Below are 27681 nucleotides of genomic sequence, written 5' to 3'. Positions count from 1 at the left end.
AAAAAAGTCCATACATATTGCCATTCCCATAAATATCTATCTGTGCTTTTTTGCTGTTAATGTTTTTTTTTAAAGTAAGTTCATGATTATTCATTAAAATCACATTATTTAGTCCCGTACCTCAGTAACCCCTCAACCCCTTTACGCAAATCATTCTCCCCCCATAAAAATAATGGACTGATCCTTATGTGGCATCAATAACAGGAAGTGACATCATAGAAGTCTTCTGAACAACATTCAATGCAGACACCGGCAAGTTACCACCTTCATTATACTTATAACTTATTTATATATTGTGATATTGTGGTTGTCAAGCTCAACGACTCAACCCCGTTACATCAAATAAAGATAGAAAACTATTACTTGTGAAACTTATCTTTGTTATTTCAACAATATACACAATTCCTTAATATCATGCATGCCATGTGCTCTCCTTTTATTCACTACATGTAGAGCAGTGGCCATTTTGAGCAAAAAAATCACAACCCCGTCACACTCAACCCCGTTACTTCTTTGATCATAACGGGGTTGTGAGATTGTGATGGGGTTGTGTTTTTAACACTTTGGTTCTGAAGTTATCCAGTAATTTAAATGAATTATTATATTACTGCCTTTATTTTCATATCTCAGTGTTAAGTAAATTGCTCTGAAAGAATGTTTGATTTAATAATATCAAATTAAACATCTACAGACATCTATGAGTCTGTGATGGCACCGACAACAGCGGCAGAAAGGCAGAGGCAGTATCATGCACGGCTAAATGCTGATCCTGAAAAAAGGGAGAAATATCTGCAAAATGAACGCCAGAGATGGAGAAAAAATGTAGAGACAGGAAAAAAGAAAGGTATCAATGAGTTAAGTAAAAGACAACAGCGGCTGAAGCGTAGAAAGTGGAGAGCAGCTTACAAAAGAAGCAAGGAGAGGAGAGAAGCACTGAGAAACGTCATCCACGGCCAGGATCTTTAAGGTAGAGCAACAGTGAGCAGTTAAGAGTTGTAGAAATTACTAGGCTGAGTGTTAGAAAGTGTTAGAAAATTCAAAGTGTAGTTAATAAAAGTAGCCTACTATTTGTTGTTTAGGTTGCATGTAATGTGTAAGCTGCATGAAAATCTGAGCTTTGTGGCTGAGAAGCTCAATCAGCTAAAACTTATTGAGACTAACAATCTTGAAAACTTGGTAGAGAAGGTGTGCTGCAACTCTTCCAACAAGTGCTGTATGTACGGAGAGTGTGTACACTGCAAAGACAAGAGTGTCCCAATTTCCAGTACATATAACAGTATGAACAAAGTGTCTTTCACCCAGTGGGTAACAGAAGATAAAGAGATGGATAAAAAGAAAGAGGGAGAAGAGAGGTCAACTGTCAAGGTCACCATCAAGAAATCTGTGAAGGGGACACAGGAGAACCTCACTGAACTGTTCCACACCTACATACAGCGGTTCAAACAGCATCACTTCAATATCAAGCAGCAGTAGGCCTATGCCTTCTCCCGCGAATTGAAGAGGAACATGTCAGGGGAAGAGGCCTTGATACATATTGACTTTTCAGAAAATTACAGCTGCAAATACAGCTCCCAGATCCAAGCAGTCCACTTTGGGGCTTCACACCAGCAGGCCACTCTGCATACAGGGGTGTTGTATGTTGGTGGAAAACCAGAGCCTGTGTGCTTCAGCACCATCTCCCCCTGCAGACATAAAGGCCCTCCAGCAATTTGGCAACACCTCAATCCAGTGCTGGATTACCTTCAGGCCACACATCCACAAGTGTCTGTGCTGCACTTTTTTAGTGATGGCCCCTGTACTCAGTACAAGCAACGAGGCAACTTCTCCCTTTTTAGCACAGAATTAGACAGAAGAGGATTCAAGGCTGGCTCTTGGAATTTTTTTGAGGCTAGTCACAGCAAAGGAGCCCCGGATGGCATCGGGGGAGCCTTAAAAAGAACCACTGACATGATGGTGGCAAAGGGACGTGATATCCCAGATGCACACAAGCTGTTCAAGGCCTTGACCGAGACAAACACAACAGTGAAACTGTTCTTTGTGAAGAGTGAGGATATTGAGATTGCAATGGAGAAAATGCCGCAGCAAATACCAGCAGTCCTGGGAACAATGAGAATCCACCAGGTGATTACTCTGGCTCCAGGAGAACTGATACACCGTGCTAGCAAGCTATAATCACATGCTTAAATGACTGGCGTCCTGTTGCTCTGACCCCCATCATCAGCAAATGCTTCGAGAGGTTAAGCAGAGATCACATCTGCTCTGTTCTGCCCCCCTCTTTGGACCCATTGCAGTTTGCCTACCGCAACAACCGCTCCACTGATGATGCCATTGCATCTACCATACACACTGCTCTCTCCCACCTGGAAAAAAGGAACACATATGTGAGAATGCTGTTTGTAGACTACAGCTCAGCATTCAACACCATAGTGCCCTCCAAGCTTGATGAGAAACTCCGGGCTCTGGGCTTAAACAGCTCGCTGTGCAGCTGGATCCTGGATTTCCTGTCAGGCAGACGTCAGGTGGTTAGAATGGGCAGCAACACCTCCTCATCACTGACCCTCAACACTGGAGCCCCGCAGGGCTGTGTTCTCAGCCCACTCCTGTATTCCCTGTACACACATGACTGTGTGGCAACACATAGCTCCAATGCCATCATTAAGTTTGCTGACGATACGACGGTGGTAGGTCTGATCACTGACAATGATGAAAGAGCCTACAGAGAGGAGGTGCACACTCTGACACGCTGGTGTCAGGAGCACAACCTCTCCCTCAACGTCAGTAAAACCAAGGAGCTTGTTGTGGACTTCAGGAAGAAAGACGGAGAACACAGCCCCATCACCATCAATGGAGCACCGGTGGAGAGAGTCAGCAGCTTCAAGTTCCTCGGTGTCCACATTACTGAGGAACTCACATGGTCCGTCCACACTGAGGCCGTTGTGAAGAAGGCTCACCAGCGCCTCTTCTTCCTGAGACGGCTGAGGAAGTTTGGAATGAACCACCACATCCTCACACGGTTCTACACCAGCACTGTAGAGAGCATCCTGACTGGCTGCATCACCGCCTGGTACGGCAATAGCACCGCAAGACAACTGCAAAGCCCTGCAAAGGGTGGTGCGAACTGCCAGGAACATCATCGGAGGTGAGCTTCCCTCCCTCCAGGACATATACACCAGGCGGTGTGTGAAAAAGCTCGGAGGATCATCAGAGACTCCAGTCACCCAAGTCATGGGCTGTTCTCACTGCTACCATCAGGCAGGCGGTATCGCAGCATCAGGACCCGCACCAGCCGACTACATGATAGCTTTTTCCCCCAAGCAATCAGACTGTTGAACTCTTGATCTATCAGGATCAATAATTAGCACTGCACTTTATTCAGCTATAATCTCACACTGGACTGTCAACATATTCTCCTCAATACAACTGCTATATATATATATATATATACACATATATATTTCATATACTCCCACTTATTGTATTGTATTGTATATTCTGTTCTATATTCTGCATTGTATATAATTATTGTGTTGTGTAAGTATGTGTACATCTGATTTGTAAATTGTTTTGTGTAAGTATGTGTACATTTGATATGTAAATTGTTTTGTGTAAGTATGTTGTTTATTGTAATTGGTATATGTCTCGTCACTGTCATGACTGCTATGTTGCTCGGAACTGCACACAAGAATTTCACCTACTGTTGCACTTGTGTACATGGTAGTGTGACAATAAAGTGATTTGATTTGATTTGATTTGATTTGATGTCAGCTGCATATGCACAACACAGAAGCAGTTTAACTGCAAGTGCTTCAACACACAGTGTTTCAGTTTTGGCCGGAAGGTACCAACTGCTGTGCCTGTGCCACAGCCAGCCAGTGAATGGAATCCACAGCCACAGCCAGAAAAGGAAATCCAGTGGGGAAGTCCAGAGCTGCTTGGGCAGTGGTGCATGCTCAGATATGATCAAGAGCTGTATCCAGGCATCATCCTTAGCACAGATGAAATGCATGTCCAAGTGAAATGTATGCATCGTGTTGGGCCAAACCGATTCTTCTGGCCGGCTCGGGATGATATCCTCTGGTACCTGTTTGATGACGTCCTTGAAATCATTCCACCCCCAAAGCCTGTGACAAAGCGCCATGTGGAGATCTTGAAAGAGGTGTGGGCCAGACTTTGAATGCCACGTGTACACGCACAAACACAAACACACGCTCACACACAGACATCAAAAAAACAAAAGTTATATGTTTTATTTTGAGGACCTCTTCAGTCAGTTCTAATGTATACTATGTTATTGTTTTCCTGCAGTCGGGTTAATAAAACTCAGTTCAATTGCAATTTATATTTGCTGTCTTTCTTTGTTACATAATGAAATACAGTGTTTCTAGAAAATATTACAGTCAATTTGAGTAAAAAAATCTATTTATATGTTAAGCTGTATTTGTCTCTTCAACCCCGTTACCCTAGTCTCAACCCTGTCATACGTACGTTTTTATTAATTATATTTTTACGTTTATTTAATTTAATTTAATGTTTGTTGAACTTAGTCTAGAATGTTTAGAGCAATCATAAGAATACTGATTTTAGTTCAAATTCTGGAGTTTAGCCACATATTTGATAAAAAAATTATGAGGTTGCTGTCACAAAAAGTGCCCATTTCAGGCTTTAGTATAGCAAAAGTGTGAGATTTTATGTAACTTTTATATTTGCAATTACTAAATTAGTGTGAGGGACATCTGATTAATAGGAAAATGTTGATTTCATTACAAATACATTTTGGGGATTTGATGCCTGAGGTGGGAAAATATGTTTTTCTTGAAGTTAAATATGTCATTAATGTTGTGGGGTGTTCAGAAAAGTAATATATAGTGGTAAAAAATCAAAAAATGTGTAGGTCCAAATCGTACCGGTTTCGTGGAATGACTCAAAAACGTCTCGGTTACGTACGTTACCTCAGTTCCCTGAGATGAAGGGAACGAGACATAGTGTATTAACGCATATAGGGAGTGCCTTCATACATGATCTATTTGAAACCTCTCTATAATAACGGCAATATTTTGATATTGGCTATGGTGTTTGAGCCCGCCTGTTTTGGCGCAAAACTGACCGCTATAAAAACACGTGCACAGACACCATTTCCTCAGAATTTCTGACTGAGAACAAGGAGCGCATCACTCGTGCCTCAAGAACGCTTGAGTCTTTTAGTACGGCTAGCATTCGCAATGTCTCGTTCACTTCGTCTCAGTGAACCGAGGTTACGTACGTAACCGAGACGTTCCCTTACGACTCAGTCCACTTGACATTGCGTATTAACGCAAATGGGGAACAGAATCCCATCACGCCGCACAACACGACATAACTTCCCGAGAGGAAACATGGTGGCGCAGTCTTATGGGACGACATAAGATGAGCATGCCGCAGTGAGTGATCCTCATGATGGCCAGGAAGAGAGCGCTCATAACGAATAAATGAACTAAAGTCATATGGTATAATTAACTCCTTATGAACCCAGTCGGGAAGGGAGTTTATTTATAATGAAAGTGCTTGTGACTTTATGGTAATTATAACGGCCTGAATGCAGGTGGTTGTGTAAATGATGGGGAGCCCGTACTTAAAGTGAAGCGCAAAAGTAATAAATATTTACATTGCATCTGGAAAGTATTCACATCGCTTCACTTTTTCCACATTTTTTTCTGTTACAGCCTTATTCCAAAATGTATTACATTCATTATTTTCCTCAAAATTCTACAAACAATACCCCATAATGACAAAGTGAAAAAGTTTTTTGAAATCTTTGCAAATTTATAAAAAACAAAAAAATCACAAGTACATAAGTATTCACAGCCTTTGCCATGACACTCAAAATTGAGCTCAGGTGCATCCTGTTTCCACTGATCATCCTTGAGATGTTTCTACAACTTGATTGGAGTCCACATGTGGTAAATTCAGTTGATTGGACATGATTTGGAAAGGCACACACCTGTCTATATAAGGTCCCACAGTTAACAGTGCATGTCAGAGCACAAACCAAGCATGAAGTCCAAGGAATTGTCTGTGGACATCTGAGACAGGATTTTATCGAGGGACAGATCTGGGGAAGGGTACAGAGAAATGTCTGCAGCATTTAAAGTCCCCATGAATTAAAAATTGACCATACTTACTTTGTTTGCCTAAATTGATCGTTTTGTGGTGAACAATTCATCCATGCAAGTCAATCCACACAAAAAATTTTTTTGGCTTCGTAATCTTTAATCAAAATCAGAAAATTCCCCGCCCCTCTGCATTGGAGGACCTTGCCTGATGACGTAGGTTTGACGGTTTAGGTGTCTCCTTAACATCCGTAACCACGCCCCTCCAACTGACAGTAGACAGGCTGCCTGTGTGTTTGCGAGCATTGACAGCATGTGAAAGGAGAGATGGCGAGGAGATGCATTTTTGGTTGTGACACTCACGGAACACTTTTTACCATTCAAACCCGGTTCAAACATGTAAGGTCTGATTCCCCCCGTGACGAAATGATCTTCCGTGTGTTCCTGTTCTTCTTCATCTTCCTCCTCCTCCTGCTGCAGGAAGGGGACTGCTGGCGGTGTTTCAGGCGGCGAGTAATCCTCAACAACCGATTGTAAACTTGCGTTAAGATCTGCCTCCATTTCTGAATGAAACACCTACTTTTTTAGATCCAGTCAGGTGCTAGTTGGAAAAAAAATCCACGGCCACTATTTTGCCTCATTTAGTATTCCGTTTCTCTCGGAAATACGTCACAACACTGGAGAAAAGTCGTTTGCAACTTCCGGTTCACGGGGACTTTAAGGTCCCAGTGAGCACAGTGGCCTCCATCATCAGTAAATGGAAGAAGTTTGGAACCACTGGGACTCTTCCTAGAGCTGGCCACCCTGACAAACTGAGTGATCGGGGAGAAGGGCCTTAGTCAGGGAGGTGACCAAAAACACGATGGTCACTCTGACAGAGCTCCAGCATTTCTCTGTGGATAGTGGAGAACCTTCCAGAAGAACAACCATCTCTGCAGCACTCCACCAATCAGGCCTGTATGGTAGAGTGGCCAGACGGAAGCCACTCCTCAGTAAAAGGCACATGACGGCCCGCCTGATGTTTGCCAAAAGGCACCTGAAGGACTCTCAGACCATGAGAAACAAAATTCTCTGGTCTGATGAAACAAATATTGAACTTTGGCCTGAATGGCAAGCGTCATGTCTGGAGGAAACCTCATCACCTGGCCAATACCATCCCTAAAATGAAGCATGGTGGTGGCAGCATCATGCTGTGGGGATGTTTTTTAGTGGCAGGAACTGGGAGACAAGTCTCGATTGAGGGAAAGATGAATGCAGCAATGTACAGAGACATCCTTAATGAAAACCTGCTCCAGAGCCTCTGGACCTCAGTCTGGGGTGAAGGTTCATCTTCCAACAGGACAACGACCCTAAGCACATAGCCAAGATAACAAAGGAGTGGCCACGGGACAACTCTGTGAATGTCCTTGAGTGGCCCAGCCAGAGCCCAGACTTGAACCCGATTGAACATTTCTGGAGAGATCTGAAAATGGCTGTGCACAGACGCTCCCCATCCAATCTGATGGAGCTTGAGAGGTCTTGCAAAGAAGAATGGGAGAAACTGCCCAAAAATATGTGTGCCATGCTTGTAGCATCATACTCAAAAAGACTTAAGGCTGTAATTGGCACCAAAGGTGCTTCAACAAAGTATTGAGCAAAGTAAAACAAGTCAAACAAACTTCTTTCACGTTGTCATTATGAGGTATTGTTTGTAAAATTTTGAGGAAAATAATGAATTGAATCCATTTTGGAATAAGGCAAAAAAACATAACAAAATGTGGGAAAAGTGAAGTGCTGTGAAAACTTTCCAGATGCACTGTATATGGCCAATGAATAGCAAATGCTCTAAACAGAGAGGACTTGTGAAGAAAGAGATGTTACGTTTAGGTTGTAAAATCTTGGGAATGTGTTTTGAGAGGACCATCCTGCTGCAAAACATATGTCTGGTAAGGACACACAATTCGTCCATGTTCATGAGGAGGCAATGTCTCTAGTTGAGTGTGCTTTAACTCAATTGGGCAAGTCTGATGCTGCGACTCATAAACCAGGGTAATTGCATCGACAATTCTTAGCTTGGAGACAGGCATTCCTTTTGTTCATCCTCCATAGCATATAAAGCGCTGATCAGAAAATCTGAACTGGTGGGTGTGCTCAACATACACGTGTAGCGCCCACACAGGGCATAACTAATGCAATGGTTGTTCCTCATCTGAATTAAATGGAGGAGGTAAGAAGGTCAGAAGGTGAACCACCTGCGCTTTGAAGGGTGTGGTCAGGACCTTGGGTACATAGCCTCTCCTGGGTTTGACAATGGCTCTTGAAAGATCGGGGCCAAACTCGACATGAATTGTCGACTGATAATGAATGCATGTACACCTTTTACTGAGGCCAGAGCCAGCAGTAGTGCGGTCTTAATGGAGAGCATGCACAAATCAAGTCCAAAGGCTCGAAGGTGGGCCATGCGAGAGCTTTTAGGACTAAAGTTAAGTCCCAAGTCGGGACTGTTGCCGGCCGAGGTGGGTTTAATCGTCTTGCTCCTTTAAGGAACTTTAGGATTAAATCATGCTTGCCTATAGAGGTGTAGGTTTCATGTGCGTGATATGCCTATATAGTTGCCACATACACTTTGAGTCCTGCGTCTAATCGCTCTTGAAGAAATATTAGAATTTCATGTATGGGACAGTTTACTGGGTCCTTGCTGTGTGAGAGACACCAGTCAGCAAACACCTTCCATTTTAGTGCGTAGAGGCATCTTGTGGACGGTGCTCTGGCATGTAAAATGGTGTTCATGACTGAAGGAGTCAGTTCTGATGCATGTAGTGCGCTCCGTTCAGGGGTCACACATGCGGGTTCCACCTGGGGATACCAGATTGTGCTTTGCGCCTGAGAGAGGAGATCCCTCCTCAGTGGTTTTTCCCATGGAGAACTGAACAGCATCTCCATCACTTCTGGAAACCATGGCTGGTTGGCCATTTCGGTGCAACTTTCCTTGTCCTCTCGAACTTTGTGGATCCGGCATGAGGATGAATTCTCCATTCGCCCGGTATCACCCCATAGCATGACAGTAGGACTGCGCTGTAATTCAGGCAGCCTGGGACATATGTCACTCTCAGGGAGAGATGATGCTCGCTCCATAGGAGGTGATACGTCATTCTCGGCAGTGGCGGTGAATGAATTCTGCCTTGGCTGTTTATGCCACAACTGTCATGTTGACAGAGCAAACCAGGACTTGACAGTTCACTATTTCTGACTGAAAGCCTTTAAGACTAGAATAGCTCTAAGCAGCCGATAGCTCTAAGCGGTTGATGTGCCACGCCCTCCTCGCTAAAAGTTGGGCATTCATTGCACACCGCCCCCCAACCTGTGTTGGAAGCATCTGTGGTCACCACTTTCTGGCTGACAACTTGGGACTTCGAGTACCAGAGGGGACAGTGGGTATTCTCCGCTAAGGCAAATAGATACATTTCTGCTTTGCCAGATATTTCCCAAATCCATTTTGAGGGTGAAGTCTCCTGAATTCCGCCTTGGTGGTTTATATATGCCACAACTGTCATGTTGTCTGAGTGTACCAGGACATGACAGCTCACTATTTCTGACTGAAAAGCCTTTAAGGCTAGAAATACAGCCGATGGCTTTAGGCGCTGCGTGACAACTTGCCCCAGCACGACACCTCGCTGGTAAAATACAGGAGCTGTCCGTGGTGCTACGCAGCTATTCAGTGGCGGGATATAGTGATGCGCATGCGTCCTTGGTGCTAAGCACTTCGCGGCACACGGCGCTTCAGCCAGCACTGAAGAAGTCTCATGTGTAAGAGACCTAATGGAAACAAATCCCAATGCTTTCTGAAACAAGTTTCAGTGGATATGTTCTCCCCAGTTTGAACTGAGATGGACACTGTAAAATGGCTGAAGCAGTAAGTCTGTGCTGGCATAACAAAGCCTCTGATTGTGGCAGTAACAGCAAATTGTCGAGGTAGTTCAAGCTGCGCCAGTCTCAGAGGGGCGAGAACCCGCATCAATACACTTTGTGAATGTGCGAGGAGCCAAAGACAGTCCGACGTGCAGGACTTTGAATTGATACGCTTTTGTCTCAAAAGCAAATCTCAAAAACATCCTGTGATGTTGTACAATTTGGATTTGAAAGTACATATCAGATCTATCGACGCAAACTCAGATCTATCGACACAAACCAATCGTGTGGGTGTTTATGCGAAAAGATCTGTTTCTGAGAAATCATTTTGAATAGGCAAGACACAGAAACAACATTTTGAATCATATTGTGAACAACAATATTCTTTTGCCTCATCTTGCATAGCGTTCTGGGAAACGTGCTTCGTAGAGATCGAGGGGCTCGTGGGGCGTGTGCCGGGACGAAATTCACCTCAAATTCATCCTGCTCAATCTTGCGGCCCCGCTGTGCCTCCTCATGTGAACCCTCGTGTATCACAGAAGAGGCGGGTGGGAGGGCGCGAGAGACAGAATCATCCCCCTGAACGAGGGCGATTCGTGAGCGAAGCGAATTCAGAATCATGTCCTCACATTGAGGAAAGTCTCTATAAGTGCTGACTCAGTGTGGGTGCGGCCCAGACAGAAAATGCAGCTGTCATGCTTGTCTGACAGCGGGTTGTGTCTCTCGCACAAGGAACACTTACGGAACATCATCTTGAAACAGACGCGAATGTGTAAGTGACGTTTTTAGATATTATATATATAATATTTATATCACACAAATACAATACACATTAAAAGGATACTATACACCTGCTGGTGCACTGCGGGGAATTAGGATGTTGAGGTCCGTTCACTAGCGAAGCGTCAAGCGGCGAGGCGGAGAGATGTTCGCCGGAGCACTGCAGGGCAGCGGAGAATCTTCTCGCTTCCATGGAGATTCCGTCTGCTGACTTGTGTGTGTGTCGACCGGGAAGACAGGCTTCGCTGTCTTGAAGGAAGAAATTCTGAGGAAATGGTGTCTGTGCACCTGTATTCATAGCGGTCAGTTTCGTGCCAAAACAGGCGGGGCTCAAACACCATAGCCAATATCAAAATATTGGTGTTATTATAGAGAGGTTTCAAATAGGTTGTGTATGAAGGCACTCCCCATATGTGTTAAAACGCAATGTCAAGTGGACCGAGTCGTAAGGGAACCATGGTTATTATACAGTATTATTTTATTACAACCATTGTTTCCACCAAAAACAAAAAACATGGTTATCGCAAACTATTGCAAGCAAGCGAAATACTATTTGTCCTTTAAAGGAATATTCTGTGTTCATTACAAGTTAAGCTGAATTGACAGCATTTGTGGCATAATGTTGATTACCACAAAAATTAATTTAAACCTTTTCTTTAAAAAAAAAAAGCAAATATCTGGGTTACAGTGAACAGTGGAAATTAATGGGGCCAGTCCGTTAATGTTTAATACTTACTTTTCAAAAGTATAGCCAAAAGATGTAAACAAAACATATTAACATGTTAATGTGATAAAATCCCTTTATAATCTTTTCTGTGTAAAGTTATATGCAACTTGGTTACCATGACAACGTAATACCTAAACACTGTAAATCTGCTATAACAACGATTTTTAACAATTTTACAGCTTAAATAATACACAAGTTTTAACAGAAGAATTAATGTACATGCTTTTATCAGATTATAAGCTTCACTTTTCTGCCTTTAAACCATCCAAACATTGGCCCTATTAATTTATTGTAAGTGCCTCACTATAAACTCAATTTGATTTTTGTTTTGTTTTTTAAAGAAAAGGACCACAGGAGTTCATCAACATACTGCAAACTTCTATGTCGTTTCACTCTGTGTCCCCACACTGTCAGAGTTTCTAGTAATTGGTCTAGTGCAAGGCTTGTCAACTTTTTCTGACCTACCTGAGGACCCTCCACCCAAACTATTTGCTAGCTCAAGGGCCCCAAACATAAAAATGCTTAAAATGATCAGTAACACTGTAACATCTTTAATTAATAACATTAACAAACAAGTGTTTACCTATTTCTCAAATGAACAACCTTTATATCGTTTGCCAACAGAAAGAGACTTTTCGGAGACATTTGTTTAATGATGGTTTTATGCTCTGTAGAATCAATAGGCTAAATCAGATGATATCAGCGATTGTTTCTTTCAGTCATTCTTTCGACAACAACTGTAAAGCATTCTCCCACCCCAAGCATGCAACCAACTGGATTAGTGCATAATAATCCTGTCAGTCTTTTCTTACATAATTTACATAATCAATTTACAAAAATCAAGTATTTGTAACCTTACATTTTTAAATGTGCATAATCAGATTAAAATGTTTTATGGATTACATGATTTCAAAGTGATTATATTAGCAATTAGTCTTAACTGTTAAAGTCAGTGACTCAGGCGACTGACAAATTGCAAATTGTAGTTTGATTCATATTTATAATATGTACTAATGTTACTAATATGCTTAAAATTAGATTTTCACCAAAACATGCAATAATCTAAAAGTAATCGGATTAGATAACCTATAAAGTATACCGTAAAATATTACATTTCTGATAACAACTTAGGTTGGGTAATTTGTAATCAGTACCCGATTACATTTCTACCCAAGTAATCTAACCAATACTGCTAGTAGTTAACTATCAGAAGCTTTAACTAATGGTAATCTACTTTTATACCTTTTATTTTGCTACACTGGATTCTATGCACCGAATAGCAGACTGGACCACAATTGTAAGCACAATATGTGCTTCATTGACTTCTTGCTCTCCCACCTCTGCATCACACAAGATTGCACTCTTAAACTTTGTGAAATGTCACTGTATTGTGTGGAGAGAAAAAAAAACAACTTTTGTACCATATGTAATATAAAGGTTTTACAAGTCCTTCTGGAATAGTCGCATCAGTAAAAGAGGAAACATTCATATTTGAGGAGATTGGCAGGACTCTTCTTGTTGGATAAGACATGCAAAACCGATGAGTAGTTGATAAGCTGTCTGGTGGCATTGTTTAACAAATGCAAAACACAGTTACCGATGAATGAACAAGCAGACATTCCGAACCATGATGACCTAGATGAATTAAAATTTCACTGACATATTTTTTATATGTGTTTGGTTGTGGGCACAAACCTGCTACCCAGATATGAGTATGTATTTTGGGAGGGTGGGTTTCAAGACGGGGGAGCGTTCAGAACATCTGGGGCTGGTGTCACGTGGGCCCAGACGGGACACTGTGAATGCTGCATTGTGTGGAGGACCGGCAGAGAAACGGTAATGAGCTTCTCAGATGGGTCAGTACTGGGCCCCAAAGATAGAGAGTGTGCGAGAGAGAGAGAGAGAGAGAGAGAGAGAGAGAGAGAATCTGAATGAATAAACAGAGTTCCCACTTACAAGTCAGCAGTTTCAAGAGGAAAAGGAACTGTTTCACTCATTCTCTCTCTCTCTCTCTCTCTCGCTCTCTTTGTATTTAGGACTGGTGTGATGTGTCATAAAATGTAAATGGGATGTAACAAACTTTAACTTTAATTGTAGAAAACAGTCATTCTTATATAATAATCAGAATCATTCATTACTGTGGCTACCATCTTGCTATTTTAAAACATTGATTGTTATTCTTAATAACATGTGACTTATGTGTTATATTATTTTATTTAATATTAGGATTGTAATGATTCAACGATGTAATTGAATAACTGGAAGGTATAACGTATGGAATATTCTTAATAGAAACAAATAGCATTTATCTGCATGTTATCAATGAAAGTTTGTGCACCAAATAAGATTAATAGATTGTTATATTATGATAAAAGTACAATCACGGTAAGGTGCTGCAAGCCATTAAGTTTACTTGATGTATAGACTACAGTACAACACAATGAGCAATGAGATAGGGAATATCCACCTGACTTGGACAAATAAAAACATACAAAAATAAAACCACTTCTCTTCTCATAGAAAAACATGGAAAACTACTAATAGTATTATGTGAAAGAACAAAAATACTCTATATTTACATCTCACAAGTTCTGCTGGATACAAGATCGATGCAATCTTTTTTTTTTTTTTCAAACATTGCATGTCCTACCCTGTAACTTAAGTCATTTTATTATACTATGTGACGTCAGCAGGCAGTGCATTTCCTTCCTGTGGTGGGGGTGAAGAGGAGGTTCCTCTTTACACAAATGTTTTGCTCTGACTTGGGCAACTGTAGGGTGGCTCCTTTGATTACGAGCTTGCCTGGATAAAGTCAGTACTTGTGTTGTGGAGTCAATCCTGTTCACCCCATATCACAGCCCCCAAAGAGTTTTGTCTGTGCCTCTCAAATCCAGATCCTTTAGAACATTCCAAAATGCTTTTTTTCTTAGACTTTTTTGTCTTCATCTCTGGAGAAATTGAAGCGAAAGACCTCTCTGCTACATAAGGATTCAGCAGAGATGTTTTATTGTAGACATTGGTGTTTGTAGGATAACTACCCTCAGTTTCTCTGTCCATGGGTTCCCCGATTTTTGGCTTGATCTTTGGGCAGGTATAAGTACTTTCCCAAGGCTCAGGTTTAATTTGACCTTTGTGCTCTTTACCTGGAAGAATTGAACTTGTTGTTTTACATATCATGTCTGGATCCTCTCCATCTTCTGCCATGAAGTGCTTGCTCTCATGCACACCCAATAGCACTGCTGTTTTACATACCTTTGAGCAATACCTGCAACAGTGTCCTTTACTTGACTTCTCTAGGTGTTTCTTCTCATGGATTTTTTTGGTGGCAAGGTAAAGGAACCGCTGCGGGCAATAGGAACATCTGTAACGCTTTTCCGTGCTAAGACTGTGGGGAGCCACTTCTGAGCTGAAACAGGAGCCGTCCTCAGAGCAACATTTGCAGATAAAGTCACCACTATACTCTGCAGTGGGCCCAGCTGTGCTGGATGTGTCTTCAGGGGCACATTGTTTACCGCATATTCTACAGCCTGGCTGATGGCAGCTGATGATGTGCATACTGAGGGAGGTCTGGCTAGAGAAAGAGCTCTTGCAGCTGTGGCAGGGGAAAGCTTCCCTATGGCTGCTATGTCTCAGCTCCCTCCTGACCTCATAGTCCTCTGATGAGATGTTATCATCTAGACAGAGGTGTGTTTCTCTGAAGTCTTCATTTGCTTCAGGTGACAAAGGCCTAGTGTAGCAACTCGCAGGTTTCATCCTTTTCCATTTGCTTCTGAGCTTCTTACCCTTCTTTTTAGATTTATATGAGTAATAAGGACGCCATAGTTTGTCAGTTTCAGGGTCATCATTTGATTCTTTTTCTATAACAGAAGTTCTAACTTCAGCTCTCAGCCGCAAACTTGGGCTTCCAACACTATCCTCTGCAGGGCTACTGTGACCTATGCCCTCTTGCCTCAAACTTTTCCTCTTCCTCTTCTTTGGAAACAGATTTGAGCCTTTTATTTTACGTCGAACGATCGCCTCGTTGCCTATCTTCACTGTTATTTGGCAGAGGGGGAGGACCTGGTTGTCAACTGATGGACCAGGGCATGCAGGCTTAGCAAGGTAAGTTTCTGTCATTCCACTAGGTGATTGATCCTGCGTTATGCTCTCTGGCCTTGCTTGCAGCAGTTGATTAGCCATGTCCTCAATGGTTTGGGCAGCTGCTGACAGTTCACTCAGCCTGCTCAACCCTTCAAAGGAGCAGACAGACGGTATGTTGATGAATGGAAGAATATCTGTACTGTTTTCTGTGTTTTTCTTGGTTAAAGAAGTGTCATTGTCATGTGTAACCAGAGAGGACCCTGCATTTTTCTGTACTGCTTTTGAAGAATCTGTGAATCTATAGCTGAAGAGTGGTGACCCTTTGCCATTAAATCCTGGTAAGGCAGACTTTTTTCTGAAATCAGTAGAGAGACGTTTCTGAGGTTGGTCCATCTCAGACGGTATAGGAAATTCTATGTTTTGGTCACACGGTTGGTCAAAGGTTATTCGAGGCATTTCTGAAGCCATCATTTTCGGAGTGGCCATGAATGTCACTGGCATTGAAAATAATGATTGACCACTAACAACATCTGAATTAGGCACTGTGCTGTTGAAAATAGCATGGGAGGAACAGCTGTCCAGTGGGGCACTTAAGGACTCTTCATGACCCTCGATTTCCTCTGAGTATGTCTGACTGTAAGACTTATAACGTTTCTTTCTGAACTTCATCGGTAGAAGCCTGTAGAGCTTTATGGGGTAGACGCAACTCTTCAAACCACCATTAGCCTTTTTTTTGTTGACAGCCAGCCGTGGATCAATGCCGTGAAAGGACTTTTGATGATTCTTGAGGATGTAGTAGGTCAAGAAGGTCTCCAGGCAGAAGATGCACTGGTACCGACGTTCCCCTGTATGCCAGATTTCGTGCTTGGTGCGGTATTCAGCCAGAGCAAAAACTTTGTTGCAGTAGTGGCAAGGGTAGGCTCTCTGCCATAAATGTACATTCTCATGTCGTTTTAGGCTGGAAAGGGTCACGTAAGCCCGTTTGCATACAGAACATTTATATGCTCTTGAAGTGCCATTGGTTGTTAAGGTCCCGTTAACTTGATTCTGAGGCATCTCACCAAGTCCGCCACTTGTAAATGTGGGGTCCAGACTTAAAGGGAAGTCGAGATCTGGTGGAGGTAAAGAGCACTGTGCATTATTTGTATTTGGGGTACCATTAGAGACTGGGAGCCTAGAAGACTCTTTATTGTTTGTCTCTAACTCTGACGGACCTTTCAGAGATTTCACACAAACCTGCTCATGATTGCGTAACCTTTTCAGATGCATGAACTTTTTATGGCAGTACTTGCAAAACAAATGACTGACAAATTTCTTGTGTATTTGCATGTGGATGGTGAGAAGTGCAGAGTCACTAAAGGTCTCAGGGCATTTCTGGCAGCAGAAGCTGGGGGAACTGGGTGTATTCTGAGGACTCAGGCATGGTGGCTCTGTATCCTCAGGGGGTGTAAGGTCAGGTGGTGGTGACAAATTGAGGCTGGAATACATCTCTGGTGCTGCAACTGAGGACAACTGGGAGGTAGACAATTGGACAGGAGAGGCCTTTTCAACTACAGATGTTCTGGCAAAATTGGGCACATGTGCAGCTGGATCATTTGAGAAGGGAGGAAAGTCTTTACCAAGTATGTGCCGCTTCTTTATGGGGCCAAGTCTATTGTTAACCAAAGTCTTACCTGGAACCACAACAGGCATGATGCTTCTGTTATCATTTCCCTTGCTATCCTCTTTGATATTGTTAGATTCTTGCCCCTGGCTCACTGCATACGAGTGCTCAGAAAGAGCATGGCCAGGCTCACCGTCTATGGGTGATATGCTTGTAGCTTGGGAGCTGGAAATAGGGTGATTTTTCTCTAGTGTCTCTACAACTTTGTTGCGGTGATCCAGTGTAGAGAATGGGTTGTTTACCACCGCAGCCTCAGTGATGGAGAAAGCATTGGTGATCCGTGGGCCCTTGGAGCAGTCTGATTCCTCAGGCTTGAGGGGCTCTTTTTTCAATGTGTATGTGTCCACCAACTTTGACTGACTGTTTGATCTCCCTTTGCCAGCGGAGACTTGGCTTTGCTGCAGGCCAGAGCTCTGCCTTTCAGAGTCCAGCAACTTTTCCAGAAAGGGAATTCCTAAACGCTTTCCAGCTGCCACCAGAGACCTGCTTTCCTCTGCACTGCTTGACTCCACTTTGGCATTGTATATAAAGTTAAGAATACAAGCAAACACTTCAGATTTCAGGTCTGTTAGCTCCAGCACCTGGTTGGATGTGTAGATTTCAGGTGTTTTGAAAGCATTACGAAAGTATCCACTTGTGGCAGCCAATATGTTGCGGTGAGCACAAAATTTGACATCCTCCACAATGATTATTACATCACAGAAAAGGCCTTGTGAACGCTGTTCACTCAGATGACTGAGGACAGCCTGGGGGTGGGAGCTGTCCATCAGGCCAAGAGTGCTGGAGTTGACTACAGTCATCTGCAGAGGGGATAGAAAGTAATAAATAATGTTAATCTGTGTAATGTTATAAAGTATATCTGCATATCAATGGTCAAATCGCATCAATGGATGGATTTTTTATGTCCCTTACTTATTAATTTCAACCTTAATTGACAAATAACTCCTCAAGTGCCTTCAAAAGATTATATCCTGGACTATACCTATACAGTTTAAGAGGCTTGGGAGAGGAGCAAAGAGTGAGTCAGTCCAATATTAGTGAAACATATTGAAAAGGAGGACTCTGCAAACACTGATTTCATGTGAATTTGTATATAAATTCTGCCATCAACATTTAAATGTTTTATTTTTTTTGAGAAGGCAGCTGGCCCCGAAGCAAATATTCCTATCTTTTCAATGTTATTTTCATGATTTCTAAAAGCTGTAACATTGAAAAAAAACAAACATTTGAAATGCATTATGTGTGCTCTAATGTGTTGGGGAAAAAGCAATTAATACATTTTCAGAGTTCCCTTTATATTCATGTCCTTTTTGAGGGTTACATTGGGGAAAAAAAATATATATATATATATATACTGTATATGGCAGATCTGCCTTTGATCAAATCTGTCAAAATTGTTTTACTTAACCAAAGAGGGAAAAGAATAATGCTACTGACTGAGGTATTCAATATATTTAATGAATGACTGACAATGATCATGTCATGTTAAACAATGTTTTTTAATTACAATGCATTTAATACATAGTTACAGATAGTAGAATAACAATCATATTAACCACAGAGTGAGAATGTTTTTGTTGATTTCAACAGAGATTGAATTATTAGATGACACTCTTATGTCAAACCACTAGGTGGAAGCAGGACTCAACTAGTGAGTTTAGGCAAGCATTTACATGTCCTCTTCACCCCCAAGAATTGCATGCTTACAAAGCAGTAACCAAGTAATACCATGAAGTTAATATGAGGTAGCTGGTAAATATTTTATATTCAAACACTAACAATCAAAATAAAATAAATTCTTACACCCAAATATTCTTAGGGAGCAGACATTATTTAAAGTTTATGTGATTTTGTGTTTGAAGTCATTACTTTTACGACAAGGCCAAAAAGACAAATATCATCGATAACCATGTTATTAACCTTTGTTTAAGATTGTTTTTTTGCCCAGCCTGATATAGGTGCTACCTGGCAGAGTTATCAAAGAGAGTCTAGACTGAGACAGCATGAGACATTCCCTACTAAATGACTCATCAAGCATTCTCCATTTGTCTACTTCTAGAGCTAACACCTGGTTTGTTGGATATGGCTCACCTGGCAGCATGAAAATTTAGTCATAATGCCTGCTGTGAATAATCTAGACTATCAGTAAAATGACACTTCAGTGGACAATGTCAAAGCCCATCATTGCTTGTAGGGTTTAGAAGGTGTGGCATCGTTGTATGTAAGTAGGCCTACAAATGTATGTGGTAAGTTGATATGACGTAATTTTACTGTAATCAAAAAGAAAAAGGCCAATTGTTCTGTAAGAATTTAATAATTTGTCTGGAGAGCAAAGAACATATTTTTCCTATCATAACATTATCCATTCTAATTATATTAATATTTTGATTTTCAAATGTGGAAATGTCCTGTGGCCAGAAATTATTAACTGTCAGATACAGAAATGTATCCAACTCAACAAAATGAATGGATAGGCATATTGATATCCCGATGATAATTGTCAAAATGTCATGTGGTACCATCATCTTTGTTTCTGTTGACACAATTTGGAAAATCAATCTGGGTTTGCTGAATTTGGATGTCATGTGGCATGACCTAAAATAAATGTTTTATGTGTACATCTATATTTTTATAATAAATCTGATGGTGGACATTGGTGGCCCATTCTGTGCCTGAAATGATTATACTATAAGTCATCTTAAAAACCTAATGCACTGCAAACAAATATCACTAAGTATAATAGAATACACATGAATGACTTTTACATGGTACCATCTAGAATTCCAAGTTTCTGTATTATTAATACGACTTGGCTTGGTCATTCATGTTCTCGGAGCAAACAATGGCATTACAAAAGACAAAGCAACACAACACAGGTGAACACAATCAGGGTATAGGCACGAAACACTTGACAGTGATAGAAGATTTTAAAAATAAGACAAGCCATTTCAAGACAAGATACAATAATAACTCCAAAATGAAAGACAGATATGAGCAAAAACAAGACCCCTCAAAACTGTTACATCCCCCTAAATGTTGGCTCCCAATGTCAAAACCACCACAACTGACAATACGTTCCAAAATTGAGAAGGCAGACCAGAGTTTGTGATCATGGAAAAATTGCGGAGTGAGTGGACATGATGAGTTGCATGGAACTGACCCTATGGAGAAGTAAAGCTCAGACCTTGTTGAGGAGCATGGCTGTACCACTGGAAGAGAAGGCTTTGGTTATAGAGCAGAAGGCGGTTTGACTCTGGAAAAGGTCAAGGTACATACAGCCAAGGACTCTGTACCAGTTGGAGACAAAAGCTTTGACATTAGGACTGAAAGAAGAAGCTCAGCTGGCAGAGGCTCTAAGGACTGGTTCTGTTATATGGCCTCAGGCTTTGTGGCAGAAGTGGGCTCTGAGTCTATTGCAGACGTATCATCCGGGTCTGGATCAGGGACGTGGTAACATGATTACTAGGGCTTGGAATTGCCACAGACCTACCAATTTGATATTTCCTAGCCGATTCAATATGCATTGAGATGTTGCGATTCTGTAAGTATTGCGATTTGATGTTTTGATATAAACTTCATAAAAACATAATTTTTTTTACTTTGTTAACTCCTTTTTCTAAGAAAGAAATGTCTATTGAAGAACAGTTGTCTGTTGCACATAAAGGGTAGGGATGTGCAAAACTACCAATTTAAAACTACCGACCGACCAGCGTTTTCTGAGCTAGGTGACTAGTTAGTGCAAAGGAACCCATGTATGAGGCTGCATTATGTCCATTTGTATTCAACAAATAAATATATACAATATACTGTATCATTTTAACTTGGCATACAAATTTTGTTATTTTGAAATATAAAATATAACGTACTGTATATTGCCATAGGCTATTATTATTATCATAATTATAATTTTGCAACATACAAATGGAGGCTTGTTCAAGAACCTTTTCTGTGGCTGTAATGAATTATGTCATTGCATGTTATTTGTATACGCATCCTGAGATAGTCTGAGATCCTATGAAACGTTCTCATAGACAACACTGTTTTTACTAACTGCTCCCAGATAACTGAGAGAAAAATAGGTGAGAACTCCCCATTTGCGGTATTTCAGCAAGACACAATTGTGCTGCGTGTTTTGGCGCCAAAGTGCAAATGAACTTCTGAAATAAAAAGCGAATCGCACACGTTCATCACCATCATGTCTTTCGTCTGTTCTTCAAAATATAATCAGGTGTGTTTCCTCAAGCATGCGTCTTTGTCTACCATCATTTCTTGTTGACAGAGGTGGGAAAATGTGCAAAATTACCCGCCACTGTGCATGAATACCCTGGCTGTTACATTATAAATATTGCGGGGGCGCGACAGGTAGTTACATTTACATTTACATTACATTTATGCATTTGGCAGACGCTTTTATCCAAAGCGACATACAGTGCACTTATTACAGGGACAATCCCCCCCGGAGCAACCTGGAGTTAAGTGCCTTGCTCAAGGACACAATGGTGGTGGACATGGGGTTAGAACCTGTGACCTTATGATTAACAGCCCTGTGCTTTAGCCACTATGCCACTACCACTCACATGATTGGCCACTGGGGGCAGTGATTTGCATTTCAGTCAGCAACTTACATCCAAGATGGCGGCGCGGTAGCACGCAGCGGCCACTCCGGATCCACAATGGTGCTATTTTTGTTAAAAAAGCCCGACTTTTGCAACACATGGACATCGGAGCAACCGGTGTTCGTGTCTACCATCGCCAGACACTACTGAAATATAAGACTCATGCAAAAACCAAGCTGCATGATGACCTGCAGGAGGCGCTACGCGTACTCGGCTTGCTGCGGAGACCAGGCCTCCAGCCCTCGGCGTCGCCTGATGCCGGTGGCCGGGGAGAGGACGTCGTAGCGGTGTGCGAGAAAGCAGAAGCGCGAAAGAGGGCGGGGTCCATGCTAGGCTAAAACAAACCCTAGCCGGCCGGCTCTCCCGTCTATCCTGCTCTCAAATGTTTGCTCCCTGGACAATAAACTGGACTATATCCGACTCCAGCAGGCTACGCGGCGTGAGTTTAGAGACTGCTGCGTCTTTGTTTTCACGGAGACGTGGCTCAGCGACAGAGTTCCGGATGCCGCCATTCAGCTAGACGGGCTCGCCTCATTTCGTGCCGACAGAAATACAGCTCTCTGCGGTAAGACTCGCGGTGGTGGCTTGTGTGTTTACATCAACACGGAATGGTGCAAGAACTCTATGCTAGTCTCTAGTTACTGTTCATCGCTGTTGGAGCTTGTGAATGTTAGATGCAGACCTTTTTATCTACCACGGGAATTCACCACTGTTTGCATAACCGAGTTTACATTCCCCAGCGTAACGCTAAGGAAGCGCTCTGTGAACTGTATGGGGCTATGAGCTGAACTGCAGAACGCTCACCCCGACGGACTGTTTATTGTCGCCGGAGATTTCAACCATGCAAATCTCAAGACAGTGCTCCCTAAATTCCATCAGTATGTGGACTTTGCAACGAGAGGCTGAACGGCTTGATCTTGTTTACACAAACATCCCAGGCGCTGCACGGGCGGAGCCCGCCCCGCCTCGGCTACTCAGACCACATCTCTGTTATGTTAATTCCAGCATACAGACCGCTCGTCAGGCGCACAAAACCGCTTCAGAAGCAGGTGAAAACCTGGCCAGCAGGAGCCATCTCTGCTCTTCAGGACTGTTTTGAGTGTACTGACTGGCACATGTTCAGGAGGCTGCAACATGGCGATTCTACCAACTTGGAGGAATACACAGCATCAGTGACCAGCTACATCAGCAAGTGCATTGATGATGTCACTTTCTCCAAGACCTTCACCACACGCTCCAACCAGAAGCCGTGGATGACTGCGGAGGTGCGACGCTGCTGAGGTCCCGAGACTCGCCTTCAGAGCAGGCGATAAGGCAGCCCTAAGAACAGCTAGGGCCAAATTGTCACGGGCAATCAGAGAGGCAAAGCGCGCCACGCCCAGAGAATCCACAGTCACTTCCAGGACAGCGGTGACACGCGGCGCATGTGGCAGGGCATCCAGGCCATCACCAACTACAGGACAACATCAGTTGCCTGTGACAAAGATGCCTCCCTTCCAGATGCGCTGAACGACTTCTACGCTCGGTTTGAAGTGCAGAACGACGTGATGGCGAGGAAGTCCACCCCTCCTCCCAACGACCAGGTGCTCTGTCTTACCACGGCAGATGTGAGGAAAACTCTACGTAGAGTCAACCCACGGAAGGCTGCTGGACCAGACAACATTCCTGGCAGAGTGCTCAGAGGATGTGCAGACCAGCTAGCAGATGTTCTTACCGACATCTTCAACATCTCTCTGAGCAGCGCCGTTGTTCCAACGTGCTTCAAGGCCACCACCATCATCCCCATGCCAAAGAAGTCTTCAGTGTCCTGCCTCAACGACTACCGTCCCGTCGCACTTACACCCATCATCATGAAGTGCTTCGAGAGGCTCGTCATGAGGCAGATTAAGACCCAGCTGCCCCCTCACTAGACCCACTGCAGTTTGCGTATCGTTCAAACCGTTCAACGGACGATGCCATCACCACAACCCTCCATCTGGCCCTCACCCACCTAGACAATAAGGACTCATACGTTCGAATGCTGTTCATAGATTTCAGCTCAGCATTCAACACAATCATTCCCCAGCACCTGATTGGAAAGCTGAACCTGCTGGGCCTGGACTCCTCCCTCTGCAACTGGATCCTGGACTTCCTGACTGGGAGACCTCAGTCAGTCCGGATCGGGAACAGCATCTCCACCACCACCACACTGAGCACTGGGGCCCCCCAGGGCTGTGTGCTCAGTCCACTGCTGTTCACTCTGCTGACTCACGACTGTGCAACAATGCACAGCTCGAATCACATCATCAAGTTCGCCGATGACACGACCGTGGTGGGTCTCATCAGCAAGAACAACGAGTCAGCATACAGAGAGGAGGTGCAGCGGCTGACGAACTGGTGTAGAGCCAACAACCTGTCCCTGAATGTCGACAAAACAAAGGAGATGTTTGTTGACTTTAGGAGAGCACAAGGTGAACACACTCCGCTGAACATCGACGGCTCCTCTGTGGAGATCATCAAAAGCACCAAATTCCTTGGTGTTCACTTGGCGGAGAACCTCACCTGGTCCCTCAACACCAGCTCTATCACCAAGAAAGCCCAGCAGCGTCTCTACTTTCTTCGAAGGCTGAGGAAAGCACATCTCCCAACCCCCATCCTCACTACATTCTATAGAGGGACTATTGAGAGCATCCTGAGCAGCTGCATCACTGCCTGGTTTGGGACTTGCACCGTTTCGGACCGCAAAGCCCTGCAGAGGATAGTGAGGACAGCTGAGAAGATCATTGGGGTCTCTCTTCCCTCCATCAAAGACATTTACAAAAAACACTGTATCCATAAAGCAACCAGCATTGTGGACGACCCCACACACCCCTCACACAAACTCTTTACCCTCCTCCCGTCTGGCAAGAGGTACCGAAGCATTCGGGCCCTCACGGCCAGACTGTGTAACAGCTTCTTCCCCCAAGCCATCAGACTCCTCAATACTCAGAGACTGGTTTGACACACCCGTGTCCTGAGTTGCACTTTAATTACTGTCACTTTATAACTGTCTGCTACCTCAATAACTGCTATGTGCATAGAACACTATCTCATAGTATGTTATGTTTACATTTTTAGAAACTGTCATCTTTTTGCACTACTACTGGTCGGCGCTGCACTGTCTATTGTCCTGTTCATTGTCAGTAATTTGTTGTACTGTCCTGTACTTTTTGCACATGTTTGCACGTGCACTTTATATAGGTATATCTAGGTAGTTTATATAGGTATTTTATTTCGTTGTGTAGTCTCATGTGGTCCTATGTTGGTCCTTTGTTGTTTTTATGTAGCACCATGGTCCTGGAGGAACGTTGTCTTGTTTTGCTGTGTACTGTACTAACTGTATATGGTTGAAACGACAATAAAAACCACTTGACTTGACTTGACTTGACATCCTACTATTGCTGAACTCACAGTGTGATCAATCTGAACATGGTCACTAACCTGGTCCAAGGCCCTGATATGGGCTTGACTTCAGGCCAAACACTAACTAACCAACTAACCCTTACCCTAATAGAAACAAAGATGGCAGAATCAATGGAACATATTGGGGCCAGGAAAAGAACAATGGCAGGAACTTTGACTGAGGTAACTGATTGGACAATCTTTAGTATTTCAGTAGGCGCTTTTCCACCATTGGGCCAGTGCAAGCCAGGGCTATCAACTGGTCAGGACCAATTTCCTTGGGCCACGAGACTAAAATAAATCTGCATTCCCAACATCAGGCCAGTACTGATGACTCTCCATTCTACATTGATCTGTTGAAGTAAGCTGGTAGCTAGGTATGAAAAATTGGGGAATTAGTAACTTGTTGCTGAAACCTCTTTCCTGACTCTCTTCAACTTCAAATTTGGCATTGCCGTTGGCCACAAGGAAGCCCAGAGGAGGCAAGATGAAGCCCCAGACGTGACAGTGGGAACGCAACTGGCCCTGGCACGCACTAGCACGCCCTCATTTGGCCCGATAGTGGGTCAGTGAGTCTGCTGTGCTTTGATAGCATGGCTCTTAGGTGACGTCAATGCACGTTTGGTTAACTTGCTGAAAATACACATTTAAATACATTGTATAAAGTGTTAATCTCTTTGTTTTCAAAATTAAATACAGTATTATATATATTATAATATAGACTCCGCCTTCAGAGCAGGCGATAAGGCAGCCCTAAGAACAGCTAGGGCCAAACTGTCACGGGCAATCAGAGAGGCAAAGCGCGCACACGCCCAGAGAATCCACAGTCACTTCCAGGACAGCGGTGACACGCGGCGCATTTGGCAGGGCATCCAGGCCATCACCAACTACAGGACAACATCAGTTGCCTGTGACAAAGATGCCTCCCTTCCAGATGCGCTGAACGACTTCTACGCTCGGTTTGAAGTGCAGAACGACGTGATGGCGAGGAAGTCCACCCCTCCTCCCAACGCACCAGGTGCTCTGTCTTACCACGGCAGATGTGAGGAAAACTCTACGTAGAGTCAACCCACGGAAGGCTGCTGGACCAGACAACATTCCTGGCAGAGTGCTCAGAGGATGTGCAGACCAGCTAGCAGATGTTCTTACCGACATCTTCAACATCTCTCTGAGCAACGCCGTCGTTCCAACGTGCTTCAAGGCCACCACCATCATCCCCATGCCAAAGAAGTCTTCAGTGTCCTGCCTCAATGACTACCGTCCCGTCGCACTTACACCCATCATCATGAAGTGCTTCGAGAGGCTCGTCATGAGGCAGATTAAGACCCAGCTGCCCCCTCACTAGACCCACTGCAGTTTGCGTATCGTTCAAACCGTTCAACGGACGATGCCATCACCACAACCCTCCATCTGGCCCTCACCCACCTAGACAATAAGGACTCATACGTTCGAATGCTGTTCATAGATTTCAGCTCAGCATTCAACACAATCATTCCCCAGCACCTGATTGGAAAGCTGAACCTGCTGGGCCTGGACACCTCGCTCTGCAACTGGATCCTGGACTTCCTGACTGGGAGACCTCAGTCAGTCCGGATCGGGAACAGCATCTCCACCACCACCACACTGAGTACTGGGGCCCCCCAGGGCTGTGTGCTCAGTCCACTGCTGTTCACTCTGCTGACTCACGACTGTGCAACAATGCACAGCTCGAATCACATCATCAAGTTCGCCGATGCCATGACCGTGGTGGGTCTCATCAGCAAGAACGACGAGTCAGCATACAGAGAGGAGGTGCAGCGGATGACGAACTGGTGTAGAGCCAACAACCTGTCCTGAATGTCGACAAAACAAAAGAGATGGTTGTTGACTTTAGGAGAGCACAAGGTGAACACACTCCGCTGAACATCGACGGCTCCTCTGTGGAGATCATCAAAAGCACCAAATTCCTTGGTGTTCACTTGGCGGAGAACCTCACCTGGTCCCTCAACACCAGCTCTATCACAAAGAAAGCCCAGCAGCATCTCTACTTTCTTCGAAGGCTGAGGAAAGCACATCTCCCAACCCCCATCCTCACTACATTCTATAGAGGGACTATTGAGAGCATCCTGAGCAGCTGCATCACTGCCTGGTTTGGGACTTGCACCGTTTCGGACCGCAAAGCCCTGCAGAGGATAGTGAGGACAGCTGAGAAGATCATTGGGGTCTCTCTTCCCTCCATCAAAGACATTTACAAAAAACACTGTATCCACAAAGCAACCAGCATTGTGGACTGACCCCACACACCCCTCACACAAACTCTTTACCCTCCTCCCGTCTGGCAAGAGGTACCGAAGCATTCGGGCCCTCACGGCCAGACTGTGTAACAGCTTCTTCCCCAAGCCATCAGACTCCTCAATACTCAGAGACTGGTTTGACACACAC

General features: G+C 43.7%; 1 protein-coding gene across 2 annotated transcripts in view; it reads right to left on the bottom strand.

Moving 5' to 3' along the window:
- Positions 1 to 12097: 12097 nt before the first annotated feature.
- Positions 12098 to 27681, bottom strand: part of LOC127661935 (zinc finger and BTB domain-containing protein 38-like) — a 31474-nt gene continuing 15890 nt past the window's right edge. For both annotated transcript variants that reach the window (XM_052152899.1, XM_052152900.1), the window contains one exon: positions 12098 to 18024. In XM_052152899.1, coding sequence (XP_052008859.1) covers positions 14314 to 18024 — 3711 coding nt within the window. In that variant the 3' untranslated portion in view covers positions 12098 to 14313. The remainder of the gene's footprint in view (positions 18025 to 27681) is intronic.

The sequence above is a fragment of the Xyrauchen texanus genome, chromosome 21 (assembly GCF_025860055.1).
Source record: "Xyrauchen texanus isolate HMW12.3.18 chromosome 21, RBS_HiC_50CHRs, whole genome shotgun sequence".
NCBI lineage: Eukaryota > Metazoa > Chordata > Actinopteri > Cypriniformes > Catostomidae > Xyrauchen > Xyrauchen texanus.
The sequence above is the reverse complement of the archived record's forward strand: the minus strand, read 5'-3'. Positions and strand labels throughout refer to the sequence as shown.